General features: G+C 32.3%; 1 protein-coding gene across 1 annotated transcript in view; it reads left to right on the top strand.

Annotated features, from left to right (window-relative positions):
* Positions 1-22617, top strand: part of ITPR2 (inositol 1,4,5-trisphosphate receptor type 2) — a 920836-nt gene that overhangs the window by 99360 nt on the left and 798859 nt on the right. The window contains exons 6-10 of the mRNA XM_053719707.1: positions 4290-4431; positions 15933-16094; positions 17366-17538; positions 20456-20575; positions 20653-20838. Coding sequence (XP_053575682.1) covers positions 4290-4431; positions 15933-16094; positions 17366-17538; positions 20456-20575; positions 20653-20838 — 783 coding nt within the window. The remainder of the gene's footprint in view (positions 1-4289; positions 4432-15932; positions 16095-17365; positions 17539-20455; positions 20576-20652; positions 20839-22617) is intronic.

Raw genomic sequence — 22617 nt, 5'->3', positions numbered from 1 at the left:
GGTTATGACCAGCAGGACACAATATGTAGGTAATGACCAGCAGGGCACAGTATGTAGGTAATGACCAGCAGATCACAATATGTAGATAATGACCAGCAGGGCACAGTATGTAGGTAATGACCAGCAGGACACAATATGTAGATAAAGACCAGCAGGACACAATATGTAGGTAATGCCCAGCAGGACACAATATGTAGGTAATGACCAGCAGGACACAATATGTAGGTAATGCCCAGCAGGACACAATATGTAGGTAATGACCAGCAGGACACAGTATGTAGGTAATGCCCAGCAGGACACAACATGAGGGTAATGCCCAGCAGGACACAGTATGTAGGTAATGACCAGCAGGACACAATATGTAGGTAATGACCAGCAGGGCACAGTATGTAGGTAATGACCAGCAGGACACAGTATGTAGGTAATGACCAGCAGGATACAATATGTAGGTAATGACCAGCAGGATACAATATGTAGGTAATGCCCAGCAGGATACAATATGTAGGTAATGCCCAGCAGGATACAATATGTAGGTAATGACCAGCAGGACACAATATGTAGATAATGACCAGCAGGACACAATATGTAGGTAATGCCCAGCAGGATACAATATGTAGGTAATGACCAGCAGGATACAATATGTAGGTAATGCCCAGCAGGACACAGTATGTAGGTAATGCCCAGCAGGACACAGTATGTAGGTAATGACCAGGAGGACACAATATGTAGGTAATGATCAGCAGGACACAATATGTAGGTAATGACCAGCAGGATACAATATGTAGGTAATGCCCAGCAGGACACAATATGTAGGTAATGCCCAGCAGGACACAGTATGTAGGTAATGACCAGCAGGACACAACATGAGGGTAATGACCAGCAGGACACAATATGTAGGTAATGACCAGCAGGACACAATATGTAGGTAATGACCTACATGATACAATATGCAAGTAATGGCCTACATGACACAATATACAAGTAATGACCTACATGATACAATATGCAAGTAATGGCCTACATGACACAATATACAAGTAATGACCTACATGACACAATATGCAAGTAATGGCCTACATGACACAATATGCAAGTAATGGCCTACATGACACAATATGCAAGTAATGACCTACATGATACAATATACAAGTAATGGCCTACATGACACAATATACAAGTAATGACCTACATGATACAATATACAAGTAATGGCTTACATGACACAATATGCAAGTAATGACCTACATGATACAATATACAAGTAATGGCCTACATGACACAATATGCAAGTAATGGCCTACATGACACAATATACAAGTAATGGCCTACATGACACAATATACAAGTAATGGCCTACATGACACAATATACAAGTAATGGCTTACATGACACAATATGCAAGTAATGACCTACATGACACAATATACAAGTAATGGCCTACATGACACAATATACAAGTAATGACCTACATGATACAATATACAAGTAATGGCCTACATGATACAATATACAAGTAATGACCTACATGATACAATATACAAGTAATGGCCTACATGACACAATATACAAGTAATGACCTACATGACACAATATACAAGTAATGGCCTACATGACACAATATACAAGTAATGACCTACATGATACAATATACAAGTAATGGCCTACATGATACAATATACAAGTAATGACCTACATGATACAATATACAAGTAATGGCTTACATGACACAATATGCAAGTAATGACCTACATGACACAATATACAAGTAATGGCCTACATGACACAATATACAAGTAATGACCTACATGACACAATATACAAGTAATGACCTACATGATACAATATACAAGTAATGGCTTACATGACACAATATGCAAGTAATGACCTACATGACACAATATACAAGTAATGGCCTACATGACACAATATACAAGTAATGGCTTACATGACACAATATGCAAGTAATGACCTACATGATACAATATACAAGTATTGGCTTACATGACACAATATGCAAGTAATGACCTACATGATACAATATACAAGTAATGGCCTACATGACACAATATACAAGTAATGGCTTACATGACACAATATGCAAGTAATGACCTACATGATACAATATGCAAGTAATGGCCTACATGATACAATATGTAAGTAATGGCCTACATGACACAATATACAAGTAATGACCTACATGATACAATATACAAGTAATGACCTACATGACACAATATACAAGTAATGACCTACATGACACAATATACAAGTAATGACCTACATGACACAATATACAAGTAATGACCTACATGACACAATATACAAGTAATGACCTACATGACACAATATACAAGTAATGACCTACATGACACAATATACAAGTAATGACCTACATGATACAATATGCAAGTAATGGCCTACATGACACAATATACAAGTAATGACCTACATGACACAATATGCAAGTAATGGCCTACATGATACAATATGCACGTAATGGCCTACATGACACAATATGCAAGTAATGACCTACATGACACAATATGCAAGTAATGGCCTACATGACACAATATTCAAGTAATGGCCTACATGACACAATATGCAAGTAATGGCTTACAAGACACAATATACAAGTAATGACCTACATGACACAATATTCAAGTAATGGCCTACATGACACAATATGCAAGTAATGGCTTACAAGACACAATATACAAGTAATGACCTACATGATACAATATGCAAGTAATGGCTTACATGATACAATATGCAAGTAATGGCCTGCAAGACACAATATTCAGGTAATGACCATCATGACACAATATGCAAGTAATGACCTGAAAGACACAATATGCAGGTAATGCCCAGCGGTACACAATATTCAGGTAATGACCATCATGGCACAATATACAGGTAATGACCAGCAGAACACAATATGCAGGTAATGCCCAGTGGTACACAATATGAAGGTAATGACCATCATGACACAATATGCAAGTAATGACCTGAAAGACACAATATGCAGGTAATGCCCAGCGGTACACAATATGAAGGTAATGATTAACAGGACACAATATGCAAGTAATGATCTGCAGGACACTATGTTCAGGTAATGGACAATGGTACACAATATACAAGTAATGACAACGTTGCAAAATACACAGTATAGGTGGAATTTAAAGGTGCAAAACTGCAGGACCCTGCACTTATGGCCCAAATCATATAACCAAATCACCAGTGCAGCAGCACTCACATATATATTGTTATTTCTCACTATGACTATTATTTGGTGTTATAACAGAAGATAAAAGACCATCATGTCAAGTCTAATTGAGATTAAACATACGGCACATAATGACCATGTACTGTCTGCATCACCCATTATTAACCTATTATTGCTGTTAAAAACAATTACACAAATATGCTCCAACTGACTGTTTCCAATGTCCATGATTTTTCTTATGTAAAATATAAAATAAATAAAAATAAATATGTGACTGTTATATGCAAGTAACGGCTAGCAGGATACAATGTGCAGTTAATGGCCAGCAGAACAAAATACAGTATGTAGTCAATGACCAGCATGGCACAAAATGCCAATATAAAGAATATGGCCTGCAGGACATAATATGCAGATAAAGGCCAACAAGACACGATATGCAGGTAACTAAGAATGGTGTGCAGGCAAGAAGCAGCGTCTGTCAGCAGCCAATAGCCCCATTTAAATGATATGTCCTTTGTAAGAATAATAAGCTTGAGTGAGACTTCATATTGAGCCAACTGCGCTTATTGCTAAGATATCAGCTTTATTGGTTAATAATAATAATAATAATAATAATATAGTGAAATGCCTCGTTTAGATGTATCCAAACAGCAAATCTCTACATGGTCCTAGACACCCTATTAATCAGCCATTTAGTACCTTTATCTGCCAGAGAGGACCTCTGCGTATCACTTCGCCAGCCAGTAAATTCTGCCAACTGCTGGGTTTAGACTAGAACTAACTAAAATCTTATACCATAGGCTGAAAATCATTACTCTTTTTAATACTACTTACTGATAGAATATTTATATTTTAAGTATAAAACTTTGTGTGTCAACAACATTATTCTAATATTGACCAACCACCATGTGCGGGGAAAAAAAACGATTTATCAGAAAGTAGAAAAAAATAATGATAAAAATAATTTCTTTTATTTTAACTTTTTGTTTCTTTTTAAACTACACCTGTGATTTTTATTGATCATTATCAGACAACTTATTTTCCTATTTTTCACTTTAAAACTCAGATTTGTGACCAAGCTGCTAGAGGATCTGATATTTTTTGTTGCTGGAGTTCCCAATAATGGACAGGATTTGCTGGATGTTGTGGTCACCAAACCCAACCGTGAAAGACAAAAATTAATGAGGGAACAAAACATTTTAGCACAGGTGAGCTTTAAAGATCGGAGTTTGGTCTAAATCAGCGAGCTCTGCAGATGAGAAGTTTTTATACTGAATAGACTATTACAGCAAAATGATATCTTGCACATTTGGTGTAGAATGTTAAGTTATTTAAAAGGAGATTAATCACATTGAGATTCTAATGTAAAATGTTTTATGTTTAGTGGAAAGAAAATGCAATATGCTTCTATTATTTATTTTGCCCTCCTTCTCCTTTCTGTATTTTAAGAATAAAGTTTTCCAATTCTTAGAAAGTGATAGCGCACATAACAGACTTCACAATCCTAACGCTGACACCTGTCTGTACCTAACTGGCTTCAATTGTTTAAAAGTGAGCCAGATACCGTTTGATCAGAACTATATAGTATTCTCACATAAAAGAACGTCTTCAAAGACGGGTATAAAATAAACAAAAATAATTTACACATTTAGAGCTAGATTACGAGTGGAGTGCAAAATTTCAAGTTAGGCGTGTTCGTTAGGCAAGGAAGCATTGCGCTTCCATGAGCTCCAATTTGAGCCTCGTTCTCATACCGTGAGACACGACTGAGAACCTTGTGCAGCGAAGGGGGTACGTTGCTTAGCGATGGGCAGCAAATTTAAATATACAGGATTTAAATATATATTTTCTTGGTCAATTTTTGATTCATGAGTTGGTGCTGGTTAAAAGGTTTCCCCTATCTTTCTTTTTTAATATATATTTATGTGTTAGTGTGTGTATATACCCATATTAACACATAAATATATATGTATTATAAGCATACACAGTACATATATATTTATGTGTTAGTGTGTGTATATACTCATATTAACACATAAATATATATGTATTATAAGCATACACAGTACATATATATTTATGTGTTAGTGTGTGTATATACCCATATTAACACATAAATATATATGTATTATAAGCAGACACAGTACATATATATTTATGTGTTAGTGTGTGTATATACTCATATTAACACATAAATATATATGTATTATAAGCAGACACAGTACATATATATTTATGTGTTAGTGTGTGTATATACTCATATTAACACATAAATATATATGTATTATAAGCAGACACAGTACATATATATTTATGTGTTAGTGTGTGTATATACTCATATTAACACATAAATATATATGTATTATAAGCAGACACAGTACATATATATTTATGTGTTAGTGTGTGTATATACTCATATTAACACATAAATATATATGTATTATAAGCAGACACAGTACATATATATTTATGTGTTAGTGTGTGTATGTTCCCATATTAACACATAAATATATATGTATTATAAGCAGACACAGTACATAAATATTTATGTGTTAGTGTGTGTATATACCCATATTAACACATAAATATATATGTATTATAAGCAGACACAGTACATATATATTTATGTGTTAGTGTGTGTACATACCCATATTAACACATAAATATATATGTATTATAAGCAGACACAGTACATATATATTTATGTGTTAGTGTGTGTATATACCCATATTAACACATAAATATATATGTATTATAAGCAGACACAGTACATATATATTTATGTGTTAGTGTGTGTATATACCCATATTAACACATAAATATATATGTATTATAAGCATACACAGTACATATATATTTATGTGTTAGTGTGTGTATATACCCATATTAACACATAAATATATATGTATTATAAGCAGATACACAGTACATATATATTTATGTGTTAGTGTGTGTATATACCCATATTAACACATAAATATATATGTATTATAAGCATACACAGTACATATATATTTATGTGTTAGTGTGTGTATATACTCATATTAACACATAAATATATATGTATTATAAGCATACACAGTACATATATATTTATGTGTTAGTGTGTGTATATACCCATATTAACACATAAATATAGATGTATTATAAGCATACACAGTACATATATATTTATGTGTTAGTGTGTGTATATACTCATATTAACACATAAATATATATGTATTATAAGCAGACACAGTACATATATATTTCTGTGTTAGTGTGTGTATATACTCATATTAACACATAAATATATATGTATTATAAGCAGACACAGTACATATATATTTATGTGTTAGTGTGTGTATATACTCATATTAACACATAAATATATATGTATTATAAGCAGACACAGTACATATATATTTATGTGTTAGTGTGTGTATATACCCATATTAACACATACATATATATGTATTATAAGCAGACACAGTACATATATATTTATGTGTTAGTGTGTGTATATACTCATATTAACACATAAATATATATGTATTATAAGCAGACACAGTACATATATATTTATGTGTTAGTGTGTGTATATACTCATATTAACACATAAATATATATGTATTATAAGCATACACAGTACATACATATTTATGTGTTAGTGTGTGTATATACCCATATTAACACATAAATATATATGTATTATAAGCAGACACAGTACATATATATTTATGTGTTAGTGTGTGTATATACCCATATTAACACATAAATTTATATGTATTATAAGCAGACACAGTACATACATATTTATGTGTTAGTGTGTGTATATACTCATATTAACACATAAATATATATGTATTATAAGCAGACACAGTACATATATATTTATGTGTTAGTGTGTGTATATACCCATATTAACACATAAATATATATGTATTATAAGCAGACACAGTACATATATATTTATGTGTTAGTGTGTGTATATACCCATATTAACACATAAATATATATGTATTATAAGCAGACACAGTACATACATATTTATGTGTTAGTGTGTGTATATACTCATATTAACACATAAATATATATGTATTATAAGCATACACAGTACATATATATTTATGTGTTAGTGTGTGTATATACCCATATTAACACATAAATATATATGTATTATAAGCAGACACAGTACATATATATTTATGTGTTAGTGTGTGTATATACCCATATTAACACATAAATATATATGTATTATAAGCAGACACAGTACATATATATGTATGTGTTAGTGTGTGTATATACTCATATTAACACATAAATATATATGTATTATAAGCAGACACAGTACATACATATTTATGTGTTAGTGTGTGTATATACTCATATTAACACATAAATATATATGTATTATAAGCATACACAGTACATACATATTTATGTGTTAGTGTGTGTATATACCCATATTAACACATAAATATATATGTATTATAAGCATACACAGTACATATATATTTATGTGTTAGTGTGTGTATATACTCATATTAACACATAAATATATATGTATTATAAGCAGACACAGTACATATATATTTATGTGTTAGTGTGTGTATATACTCATATTAACACATAAATATATATGTATTATAAGCAGACACAGTACATATATATTTATGTGTTAGTGTGTATATACTCATATTAACACATAAATATATATGTATTATAAGCAGACACAGTACATACATATTTATGTGTTAGTGTGTGTATATACTCATATTAACACATAAATATATATGTATTATAAGCAGACACAGTACATATATATTTATGTGTTAGTGTGTGTATATACCCATATTAACACATAAATATATATGTATTATAAGCATACACAGTACATATATATTTATGTGTTAGTGTGTGTATATACCCATATTAACACATAAATATATATGTATTATAAGCATACACAGTACATATATATTTATGTGTTAGTGTGTGTATATACTCATATTAACACATAAATATATATGTATTATAAGCATACACAGTACATATATATTTATGTGTTAGTGTGTGTATGTACCCATATTAACACATACATATATATGTATTATAAGCAGACACAGTACATATATATTTATGTGTTAGTGTGTGTATGTACTCATATTAACACATAAATATATATGTATTATAAGCATACACAGTACATATATATTTATGTGTTAGTGTGTGTATATACTCATATTAACACATAAATATATATGTATTATAAGCATACACAGTACATATATATTTATGTGTTAGTGTGTGTATATACCCATATTAACACATAAATATATATGTATTATAAGCAGACACAGTACATATATATTTATGTGTTAGTGTGTGTATATACTCATATTAACACATAAATATATATGTATTATAAGCAGATACAGTACATATATATTTATGTGTTAGTGTGTGTATATACCCATATTAACACATAAATATATATGTATTATAAGCAGACACAGTACATATATATTTATGTGTTAGTGTGTGTATATACTCATATTAACACATACATATATATGTATTATAAGCAGACACAGTACATATATATTTATGTGTTAGTGTGTGTATATACTCATATTAACACATAAATATATATGTATTATAAGCAGATACACAGTACATATATATTTATGTGTTAGTGTGTGTATATACTCATATTAACACATAAATATTTATGTATTATAAGCATACACAGTACATATATATTTATGTGTTAGTGTGTGTATATACTCATATTAACACATAAATATATATGTATTATAAGCATATACAGTACATATATATTTATGTGTTAGTGTGTGTATATACTCATATTAACACATACATATATATGTATTATAAGCAGACACAGTACATATATATTTATGTGTTAGTGTGTGTATGTACTCATATTAACACATAAATATATATGTATTATAAGCAGACACAGTACATATATATTTATGTGTTAGTGTGTGTATGTACTCATATTAACACATAAATATATATGTATTATAAGCAGACACAGTACATATATATTTATGTGTTAGTGTGTGTATGTACTCATATTAACACATAAATATATATGTATTATAAGCATACACAGTACATATATATTTATGTGTTAGTGTGTGTATATACTCATATTAACACATAAATATATATGTATTATAAGCAGACACAGTACATATATATTTATGTGTTAGTGTGTGTATATACTCATATTAACACATAAATATATATGTATTATAAGCAGACACAGTACATATATATTTATGTGTTAGTGTGTGTATATACTCATATTAACACATAAATATATATGTATTATAAGCATACACAGTACATATATATTTATGTGTTAGTGTGTGTATATACTCATATTAACACATAAATATATATGTATTATAAGCATACACAGTACATATATATTTATGTGTTAGTGTGTGTATATACTCATATTAACACATAAATATATATGTATTATAAGCAGACACAGTACATATATATTTATGTGTTTAGTGTGTGTATATACTCATATTAACACATAAATATATATGTATTATAAGCATACACAGTACATATATATTTATGTGTTAGTGTGTGTATATACTCATATTAACACATAAATATATATGTATTATAAGCAGACACAGTACATATATATTTATGTGTTAGTGTGTGTATATACTCATATTAACACATAAATATATATGTATTATAAGCAGACACAGTACATATATATTTATGTGTTAGTGTGTGTATATACTCATATTAACACATAAATATATATGTATTATAAGCATACACAGTACATATATATTTATGTGTTAGTGTGTGTATATACCCATATTAACACATAAATATATATGTATTATAAGCATACACAGTACATATATATTTACGTGTTAGTGTGTGTATATACCCATATTAACACATAAATATATATGTATTATAAGCAGATACAGTACATATATATTTATGTGTTAGTGTGTGTATATACTCATATTAACACATAAATATATATGTATTATAAGCAGACACAGTACATATATATTTATGTGTTAGTGTGTGTATATACCCATATTAACACATAAATATATATGTATTATAAGCATACACAGTACATATATATTTATGTGTTAGTGTGTGTATATACTCATATTAACACATACATATATATGTATTATAAGCAGACACAGTACATATATATTTATGTGTTAGTGTGTGTATATACTCATATTAACACATAAATATATATGTATTATAAGCATACACAGTACATATATATTTATGTGTTAGTGTGTGTATATACCCATATTAACACATAAATATATATGTATTATAAGCATACACAGTACATATATATTTATGTGTTAGTGTGTGTATATACTCATATTAACACATAAATATATATGTATTATAAGCAGACACAGTACATATATATTTATGTGTTAGTGTGTGTATATACCCATATTAACACATAAATATATATGTATTATAAGCATACACAGTACATATATATTTATGTGTTAGTGTGTGTATATACTCATATTAACACATAAATATATATGTATTATAAGCAGACACAGTACATATATATTTATGTGTTAGTGTGTGTATATACTCATATTAACACATAAATATATATGTATTATAAGCAGACACAGTACATATATATTTATGTGTTAGTGTGTGTATATACCCATATTAACACATACATATATATGTATTATAAGCAGACACAGTACATATATATTTATGTGTTAGTGTGTGTATATACTCATATTAACACATAAATATATATGTATTATAAGCAGACACAGTACATATATATTTATGTGTTAGTGTGTGTATATACCCATATTAACACATAAATATATATGTATTATAAGCATACACAGTACATATATATTTATGTGTTAGTGTGTGTATATACCCATATTAACACATAAATATATATGTATTATAAGCATACACAGTACATATATATTTATGTGTTAGTGTGTGTATATACCCATATTAACACATAAATATATATGTATTATAAGCAGACACAGTACATATATATTTATGTGTTAGTGTGTGTATATACTCATATTAACACATAAATATATATGTATTATAAGCAGACACAGTACATATATATTTATGTGTTAGTGTGTGTATATACTCATATTAACACATAAATATATATGTATTATAAGCAGATACAGTACATATATATTTATGTGTTAGTGTGTGTATATACTCATATTAACACATAAATATATATGTATTATAAGCAGACACAGTACATATATATTTATGTGTTAGTGTGTGTATATACTCCATATTAACACATAAATATATATGTATTATAAGCAGACACAGTACATATATATTTATGTGTTAGTGTGTGTATATACCCATATTAACACATAAATATATATGTATTATAAGCATACACAGTACATATATATTTATGTGTTAGTGTGTGTATATACCCATATTAACACATAAATATATATGTATTATAAGCAGACACAGTACATATATATTTATGTGTTAGTGTGTGTATATACCCATATTAACACATAAATATATATGTATTATAAGCAGACACAGTACATATATATTTATGTGTTAGTGTGTGTATATACTCATATTAACACATAAATATATATGTATTATAAGCATACACAGTACATATATATTTATGTGTTAGTGTGTGTATATACCCATATTAACACATAAATATATATGTATTATAAGCAGACACAGTACATATATATTTATGTGTTAGTGTGTGTATATACCCATATTAACACATAAATATATATGTATTATAAGCAGACACAGTACATATATATTTATGTGTTAGTGTGTGTATATACCCATATTAACACATAAATATATATGTATTATAAGCAGACACAGTACATATATATTTATGTGTTAGTGTGTGTATATACCCATATTAACACATAAATATATATGTATTATAAGCAGACACAGTACATATATATTTATGTGTTAGTGTGTGTATATACCCATATTAACACATAAATATATATGTATTATAAGCAGACACAGTACATATATATTTATGTGTTAGTGTGTGTATATACTCATATTAACACATAAATATATATGTATTATAAGCAGACACAGTACATATATATTTATGTGTTAGTGTGTGTATATACCATATTAACACATAAATATATATGTATTATAAGCATACACAGTACATATATATTTATGTGTTAGTGTGTGTATATACCCATATTAACACATAAATATATATGTATTATAAGCATACACAGTACATATATATTTATGTGTTAGTGTGTGTATATACCCATATTAACACATAAATATATATGTATTATAAGCATACACAGTACATATATATTTATGTGTTAGTGTGTGTATATACCCATATTAACACATAAATATATATGTATTATAAGCAGACACAGTACATATATATTTATGTGTTAGTGTGTGTATATACTCATATTAACACATAAATATATATGTATTATAAGCATACACAGTACATATATATTTATGTGTTAGTGTGTGTATATACTCATATTAACACATAAATATATATGTATTATAAGCATACACAGTACATATATATTTATGTGTTAGTGTGTGTATATACTCATATTAACACATAAATATATATGTATTATAAGCAGATACAGTACATATATATTTATGTGTTAGTGTGTGTATATACTCATATTAACACATAAATATATATGTATTATAAGCATACACAGTACATATATATTTATGTGTTAGTGTGTGTATATACCCATATTAACACATAAATATATATGTATTATAAGCAGACACAGTACATATATATTTATGTGTTAGTGTGTGTATATACTCATATTAACACATAAATATATATGTATTATAAGCATACACAGTACATATATATTTATGTGTTAGTGTGTGTATATACTCATATTAACACATAAATATATATGTATTATAAGCATACACAGTACATATATATTTATGTGTTAGTGTGTGTATATACTCATATTAACACATAAATATATATGTATTATAAGCATACACAGTACATATATATTTATGTGTTAGTGTGTGTATATACCCATATTAACACATAAATATATATGTATTATAAGCAGACACAGTACATATATATTTATGTGTTAGTGTGTGTATATACTCATATTAACACATAAATATATATGTATTATAAGCATACACAGTACATATATATTTATGTGTTAGTGTGTGTATATACCCATATTAACACATAAATATATATGTATTATAAGCATACACAGTACATATATATTTACAGGGAGCTCACAGTCCCTATAGACTGCAATGTAAATGCAGTTTTCAGTGCCGTTTTTTCTCTAACACCCCACACCCACTCACTTTAACCCCTAAAAACTTCTTTGTGCAGCTTTTTAATTAAAAAAAAATGCTAATATTTAAAAATTTACAAGACCCACACTAGACTTTAATTTGGGGCCAATTGGGGCACTTTTGGAAAATTAAACAGCGAGCTTGTGGTAGCAATAACCAGCCAATATATTAGCGCTCCTCTTGTAAGCTAGTCCTTAATTTTCAAGTTTTTTTTATTTTTTATAATTTTTTATTCTTTGCCTTGCGCATATCTAGGGAAAGCCTATTTCTGCATAGACCTAACTGGCTTCAGCAGAGATCCTGTAAAACAGTGGTGATTTTGCTAACGTAATGACATTAGCTGGTCTTGTCTATTGCAGTAAGTCCAGACTGTCTCCACCAAATAAGGCTTTGGAATGTAATAGCTTTAATCCGCTGAAAAGAACTTCATCAAGAAAGGTGTTAATGCATTGCAATCATTTATAAACTGACCTAGTATGTTATTTCTTTGTAAGACTTTAAAAAAAATCGTATAATTACAGTGTTTTTAGAGCCTCTATGACTCAATTGTAAGCTCCTTAGATGCATTTTTTGGCATAGAGAAATTGATCAAAACAAAAAAAGATCACTGATGAGCTGGGTTTTAAAGTTGATTATTCTCCCTAGAAATTTAGTGTAGCCTTTGTGTATTTTTATTTAAAAAAAAAAAAAAAATAATCTAATTAATGAGGCATAAAGTTCTATTTCATAAAGCTAGTTATCTGACACAAACACAATGTGTGTAGGAGCCAGTAGAGCCTAGTATCATACAAGAACAGTATCTGTGGATTCTGTGTGTGTTTCGTACAAGCCGGTTGGATTAGCGCTGGAGTGAGCAGGGGTTTCTTGGCACATGGCTGTAGGTAGGGAAAATAAACGGGTGCATTAGCTGGTGTTTTCAGCTCTAAAGGGGCATAAACATATTGTAGTGACTTCTCTGTAGTCTCGTCACAAAATAACTTATCACTTAAAGGGACAGTCTACTCCAGAATTGTAATTATTTAAAAAGATAGATAATCCCTTTATTACACATTTTGTATAACCAACACAGTTATATTAATATACTGTTTACCTCTGTGATTACCTTGTATCTAAGCTTCTGCAGACTGCCCCCTTATCTCAGTTCTTTTGACAGACTTGTAATTTAGCCAATCAGTTCTGACTCATAAATAACTCCATGGGAGTGAGCACAATGTTATCCATATGGCACACAGGAACTAGCGCTGTCTAGCTATGAACAACTGTCAAAATGCACTAAAATAAGATTCAGCCTTCAAGGGCTTAGAAATTAGCATATTAGCCTACCTAGGTTTAGCTTTTAACAAAGAATACCAATAGAACAAAGCAAATTTGATGATAAAAGTAAATTGGAAAGTTGTTTAAAATTGCATGCCCTATCTGAATCATTAGTTTAATTTTGACTTTACTGTCCCTTTAAGTCTGAACTTTTTCTTAATACATTAACTATAGTTGTTTTTCAAGGGCCAAACTCTCCCACCACTTTCATTATTTATAGGAGCCAATCTGGACGATTTGTTCGTGTAATAGATGAAGCCAGGCACTGTCATGTTGTTAACAAACCTTACCTTGTTTTGCAATAACTTATCACTTCTGCTGAAGCTAATTAGGGACAGATATGTAGCAGGTTTAGGTTTGTGAAGTTTACCATGTGCATTACCAGTTCCCAAAATTGAAAACCCCCCACAACTGAAAATGCAAGAAAATTAAGACATTATTATTTTTTACTATGTATGATTAAAGGCACAGTAAAGTCAAAATGAAACTTTCATAATTCTGATAAAGCATGATATTTTAAACAACTTTCCAATTTACCTCTATTATCTAATTTGCTTTGTTCTCTTGAAATACTTTGTGGAAAGGCATATATACATATGTTCAGCATCACCACTGCACTACTGGGAGCTAGCTGCTAACTGGCTACATACATTTGTCTCTTGTCATTGGCTTGCCAGATGTGTTCAGCTAGTTCCCAGTAGCGCATTGCTGCTTGGTCAGCAAATGATTTGATATCAGTAAACTGAAAAGTCTGCTGTATCTGAATTATGAGAGAGAATGTCCCTTTATTCTATAGTATAGTCCCAAAGTGTTTCTTATTCCTTTTAAATAACCAACTTATTAGACATCTAAAGAATCCTTGCAGTACCTGGTACGTGTTTCAGTTAGGAACTTGCAGTTGAATAAAGAAATCCTTGTTAATCTTCCGATCAGTGCTGTGTGACTTTAGTAACTTGTATGATCTCCGCAGATCTTCGGAATTCTTAAGGCTCCTTTCAAAGACAAGGCGGGAGAAGGTTCAATGCTTCGGCTGGAAGACCTCGGGGATCAGAGATACGCTCCGTACAAATATATTCTTCGTCTTTGCTACAGGGTCCTGAGACATTCGCAGCAAGACTACAGGAAAAACCAGGTTAATCAGCGCCTCTCTCACGTTCGATACAGAGTTTGTATAGAATTAGCACATTCAATGTCATTTATAGGAAAAACTAATATTGCAATGCGACATGTAAATAGTGTTTGCTTGGTTCATATGTAGAAAATACTGTCAGCAGGAATATGTTCAGCCACATCACCTTTTATATACAGCTATGTCGTAACTTTAAGGGGGAGGAAACCTAATTTGCTTGCATGTTCTGTCAGAATCATGAGAGCAATTTTAAACAACTTTCCAATTTACTCCTATTATCAAATTTGCTTCATTCTCTTGGTATCCTTTGTTGAAAAGCATAGCTAAGTAGGTTCAGCACCTGATTTCTATTTGCTGATTGGTGCCTGCACATTTTTTATGTGCATCCACCAATCGGGAATTAGCAGTCTAGTGTTGAGCCTACTTAGCTATGGCTTTCAACAAAGGATACCTAAATAATAAAGCCAATTAGATAATAGAAGTAAATTGGAAAGTTGTTTAAAATTGTATTTTCTATCAGAATCACTAAATAAATAATTTGGGTTTCCTTTCCCTTTTATTTATATATATATATATATATGTGTGTGTGATTATATTTTTTAAGCATTTTTATTTTATTTAGCTAAATTTAAATCATGATTCAAAACACAATGTTCAATATACATATCATTTTGTTTTATTTAAACAAAAACGTATATTTTTGTACTGAGAAATAATTTGTAGGTGTGCCACTATCCACCAATTGTTATGTTGACGTTTTTCTTCTCAGCCAGTGAGCTTCTTTCCTGCAGACCAATTATACACTTTGTGTTTGTTTCAAAAGCTTTGAATATGCTGAAGCTGTGCTCTTTTATCACTTTCTGAGCAGATGAATTTGGGCTTGCACCTCCTTTTCTTCTGGAGATAATACAGACTTTAGTAATGTGTGTAAATAACTTTACCACTGCTGGTATAAGATATATTTGTATGTGCCAGTCATGCTTTGAATTCTGGGAGTTTGATTAGGGAGCTGAATTCTCTGTGTGAGTCCGTCACATGCTTGCCATCTCTGTTTTGTTTCATTCCTTAGCATAATAACTTTTTTCATTGCAGTGCTTGCAAGCACCCTGAGGTCACATACAGTAGTTTCATGTGAGATATAAATAAGGGTCATCCGGTCTGGGCAATGGCATGACCCCTGAGCCACCCCTCTGTTTCTTGAAATTACTGATATTGTCTTAATATCACAGCACCAGGGCACACGGCTAATATCTCCTGATTATTCTGTGTTCCAGGAATACATCGCTAAGCATTTCTACGTGATGCAGTCGCAGATTGGATACGATATCTTGGCAGAAGACACAATCACGGCTTTGTTACACAATAACCGAAAGCTGCTGGAGAAACACATCACGGCTAAAGAAATAGAAACATTTGTTAGTTTGCTGAGAAGGAACAGAGAGCCGAGGTCAGTCGCCAATAGCCCTCTATTTTACACCCTTTATAGGTCTGCGATGTATGTGTAATGACTCATCAGCTTGTAAGTTATCTAGTAAATGTCTGCAAATGTGTAACACTAATAACAGAGACTAAATAAATATCCTAAAGCCATTTACTGCATATGGGATATCTGTCTATGTATCATTTATCTGTCTGTCTATCATCTATCTGTCTGTCTATCATCTTTCTGTCTGTCTATCATCTTTCTGTCTGTCTATCATCTTTCTGTCTGTCTATCATCTATCTGTCTATCATCTATCTGTCTGTCTGTCTATCTCGTCTCTGAATTAAACAACAACGTTAACATTATGAATATCCACTACATATCAAAATTACTGTCTGTTCTCTCTCTACTATACTGTTTTCTTGGTGGTTATTGCAACTTTCTTGGAACTGACTACTGTTTGTATATTGGGTTCTAGTTACCACCTGCACACTAGGGTCTGTCTAGCGCCTGTACACTGGGGTCTGTCTAGCGCCTGCACACTGGGGTCTGTCTAGCGCCTGCACACTGGGGTCTGTCTAGCGCCTGTACACTGGGGTCTGTCTAGCGCGTGTACACTGGGGTCTGTCTAGCGCCTGCACACTGGGGTCTGCCTAGCACCTGTACACTGGGGTCTTTCTAGCGCCTGCACACTGGGGCCTGTCTAGCGCCTGTACACTGGGGTCTGCCTAGCGCCTGTACACTGGGGTCTGTCTAGCGCGTGTACACTGGGGTCTGTCTAGCGCCTGCATACTGGGGTCTGTCTAGCGCCTGCACACTGGGGTCTGTCTAGTGCCTGCACACTGGGGTCTTTCTAGCGCCTGTACACTGGGGTCTGTCTAGCGCATGTACACTGGGGTCTGTCTAGCGCGTGTACACTGGGGTCTGTCTAGAGCCTGCACACTCTAGTCTGTCTAGCGCATGTACACTGGGGTCTGTCTGGCGCATGTACACTGGGGTCTGTCTGGCGCATGTACACTGGGGTCTGTCTAGCGCCTGCACACTGGGGTCTGTCTAGCGCCTGCACACTGGGGTCTGTCTGGCGCATTCACACTGGGGTCTGTCTAGCGCCTGCACACTGGGGTCTGTCTGGCGCCTGCACACTGGGGTCTGTCTAGACCCTGCACACTGGAGTCTGTCTAGCGCATGTACACTGGGGTCTGTCTAGCGCATGCACACTGGGGTATGGTTACTGTACACTGATTCTTGCTACACATATTATTATTGCACTGTAACGATAATTTTATCTAAGAGGTTAAACACAATTAAATTGAGTCGCAGCGCACAAGCCCTGAGCTGGGGATATGCCGCCCTAGATCTGCTCAGCAGCCTTGTATACGCTTCTGCGCAAATCATAGAATAATAATAAAAGGCTCATTAAACTGATATGTTATTGATCTTTTATTTACAGTAATCCCAAATAATCTGCAAGACAGAACAAATGGAGTGCAGCAAAAAAAACCCACCGGTGATCTAAGTGTAGATGTAAAGTTCAGCAACTTTTAATAAAACAAATAAAGTATTACACTCACAAAGGTAACCTCAAACGTATGAGCTATGTGTCAGTAAACATATAGATGATTCTCTTGGAACCGTGGGGCAAAAGCAAACCTCCATTTAACCCCTCCAAAAGTCCACACCTGTCTTTGGCTGGAAGTGCTCACAAGCAGGTTCCCAATAGTTCCAATAATAGGGGCACGGAAGAGTGAGGGTACTATCCCCAAGTGTTAAAACTTGTGATTCACTTAAAAGTAAAAAACGGAGACCGTGTCTCTCAAGTGGCGCTGCTCTGTAAAGCCGGCTCAGATCAACCACTACCACGCTAGTGTTCTTTATGCTGCACTCCATTTGCTCTGTCTTGCAGATTATTTGGGATTGCTTTGTCAGCCATGGAGATCACACCAGTGTGATAAGGAGGAGCTGCACATCACACAGAGGATTCCACTATCCTAAAATGACTCAGTATCCCTTGATAAAGGCTTTTTATATACAAACTATTATTTGTTGAACTTATTACTGTACATTTTGCTACATTTTTTATTTTGCACAGCTAAGTCTTTCCAGTGAATTTATCTATGTGGCGCTCCCTATTCTTTGTTTTTTATTTACAGCACAGTGAGTCTAGAATACTTTATACAACAAGCACAATAACTGTTGTGTGTATTGTTGCACGTGTATTTGTGTTGTATACGCTTCTGTGCAATTCATATAATAATCTGAGAGTTTATTTACAGTACAGTAGAATAACTGTTGCACGTGTATTGTTGTACGTGTATTGTTGCACGTGTATTTGTGTTGTATACGCTTCTGTGCAATTCATATAATAATAATAATAATAATAATAATAATAATAGGCTCATTAGACTAATATATTACTGAGAGTTTATTTACAGTACAGTAGAATAACTGTTGCACGTGTATTGTTGTACGTGTATTGTTGTACGTGTATTGTTGCACGTGTATTTGTGTTGTATACGCTTCTGTGCAATTCATATAATAATAATAATAATAATAATAATAATAATAGGCTCATTAGACTAATATATTACTGAGAGTTTATTTACAGTACAGTAGAATAACTGTTGCACGTGTATTGTTGTACGTGTATTGTTGCACGTGTATTGTTGCACGTGTATTTGTGTTGTATACGCTTCTGTGCAATTCATATAATAATCTGAGAGTTTATTTACAGTACAGTAGAATAACTGTTGCACGTGTATTGTTGTACGTGTATTGTTGTACGTGTATTGTTGCACGTGTATTGTTGCACGTGTATTTGCCTTGTGACTGATAGATTGAAATAATAAAAAAACATTTTACTGTCACAATCTGCAGATTTTATGTGATAAAGTAGCGAGTGTGACAAATGCATCATCTCATGGTCCCTCTTCTTGTGTCTAAGGTTCCTGGATTATTTGTCAGATTTGTGCGTGTCAAACACCACAGCGATCCCGGTTACCCAGGAGCTCATCTGTAAATTCATGCTCAGCCCGGGTAATGCGGACATTCTCATTCAGACTAAGTAAGTGCCGGTAATGGGATAGAGGTCTCCTCTGCTGAGCACAATAGTACCTGGTGCTGATGTTTTTATCCTCACAGGCTGGTCAGCACGCAGATGGATAACCTCTTAGAGTGCTCCGTTCTGACTGATGATATAGACGAGGAGGAGGTCTGGCTGTACTGGATTGACAGCAATAAGGAACCACATGGCAAAGCTATAAGGCACCTGGCGCAGGAAGCTAAAGAAGGGACCAAAGCTGACCTAGAAGTCATTAATTATTACAGGTGTGGCACTGGATCCTATATATTATCTATGTCAAATAGAAAATGCTTAAACTATAATAAAAAATGTGTTAGTTAACTTTTGTATAAAAAATGGCTCAATTAGATTTGTTTAGCAGCTGTGCTAAACTTGTGCTGCCCTAGGCACTGGGAAATGTGCTTCTTCTCCGCACTGCGGAATCTGTTGGGGATCTACAAATAACTGATAATAATAATCCCTAGACTTTTAGCTCTTATCTTATTTATACTCCCAAGCTATGCACCAGGGACAAATGGAGGGGATATGTGCCCCCAAGAGACGTCAAGGGATCATTGGTTTGTAGTAAATAAAATAATAGGAGAGCGTAGGTGTGTTAAAGTATTATGTCACCGAATTACCACTTATAATTTACTGCCCTAGGTACAGGACAAAATATGCCATTTTGTGTTACATTTCCTGTGTGTTGTTCATACTAACATATGCATATTTGTTAAATCTATGAATGGTGGACAGCTCTTTTGTGTAGAATATGTGCATGTCCTGCGTTACCTACAGAGCCCAAAAAGCAAATACCTGCAAATGCTGCAAATCATACAGCGAGTTTCGGCAATTTGCAGCATTTTAAAAACCACCTAGGTTACAGAAGTAGCTTCATGGACTTTCTAGGGACAAAAACAGAAGATGTTTTATGCCCTTGTTAACAAATGTTTGTTTAATTTGCAAACATGAAAAAGTGATACACTGGACATGAAATCCAATTTTGTCATGTATGATACAGATAGAGCAAATGATTTTAAACAACTTTCCAATTTATTTCTATTAGCTAAATTGTTTTGTTCTCTTATCTTTTGTTGAAAAGGATACCTAGATAGGCTCATAAACAGCTGGTTGGTGGCTGCAAGTATATGACTCATATTATTGGCTCACCCAATGTGTTCAGCTAGCTCCCGGTAGTTTATTGCTGCATCTTCACAAAGGATACCAGGATAATGAAGCAAATTAGATAATAGAAGTAAATTAAAAAATTGTTTAAAATTACATCTTCTATCTGAATCCTGAATTAACAATTTTGGGTTTCATGTCCCTTAAGTTTCAAATATGGAATATAACATTTACATATAAGGATATTATTGGAATGCAGCTTCACAAAGACTTCAGTGTAAGTATGTGTAACTGCATATTATTATTTCTATGTTATTAAATTGAAATTCGTTCTATAGAAACATTCTAAAGTCAAATGGAACAATCTTTCCACAGTTCAAACATCAAAATTCACCATCGGCCCATCCCTATTTATACCTTGTGTATCAAGAGAAAGAAGGATATGTCAGATGAGAGACCCCTGAGGAATAAACAATCAAAACAGTTAAATAAAATTTAAATAAAAAAATTGTTTGGAACCCCTAAAGTAGTTAACGGGCTAATATGTTTCCCATAAGCTTACAATCAGTATATCAAACCCGAGCTTTTAACAATATAAGTCAACCACACAGGTTAAAATGTCATCAATATAACTTCACTGTCAATCAGATTCCTGTGTCAGGTTCCCTGAGTTCTAATTACCGACGCTCTCTTCCTCAGTCATAAAATCCACATTCTCCACAAATCTTGCATCTTCCACCTGCAGCCCCTTCTGTTATATGTCACAGTATCCATCAATGCACATTTATCATTATCCTTTCATGTGCCAACTGAATAGCAGCAACACTACCCAAATCAGGCTACATATTATCTGATTATGGCATATAGTAATGTTAGAAATCAAAATAATTTGTAAACAATACTTATTCTTTATGTAACAC

Source organism: Bombina bombina, chromosome 6 (genome assembly GCF_027579735.1).
Source record: "Bombina bombina isolate aBomBom1 chromosome 6, aBomBom1.pri, whole genome shotgun sequence".
Taxonomy (NCBI): Eukaryota; Metazoa; Chordata; class Amphibia; order Anura; family Bombinatoridae; genus Bombina; species Bombina bombina.
The sequence above is the reverse complement of the archived record's forward strand: the minus strand, read 5'-3'. Positions and strand labels throughout refer to the sequence as shown.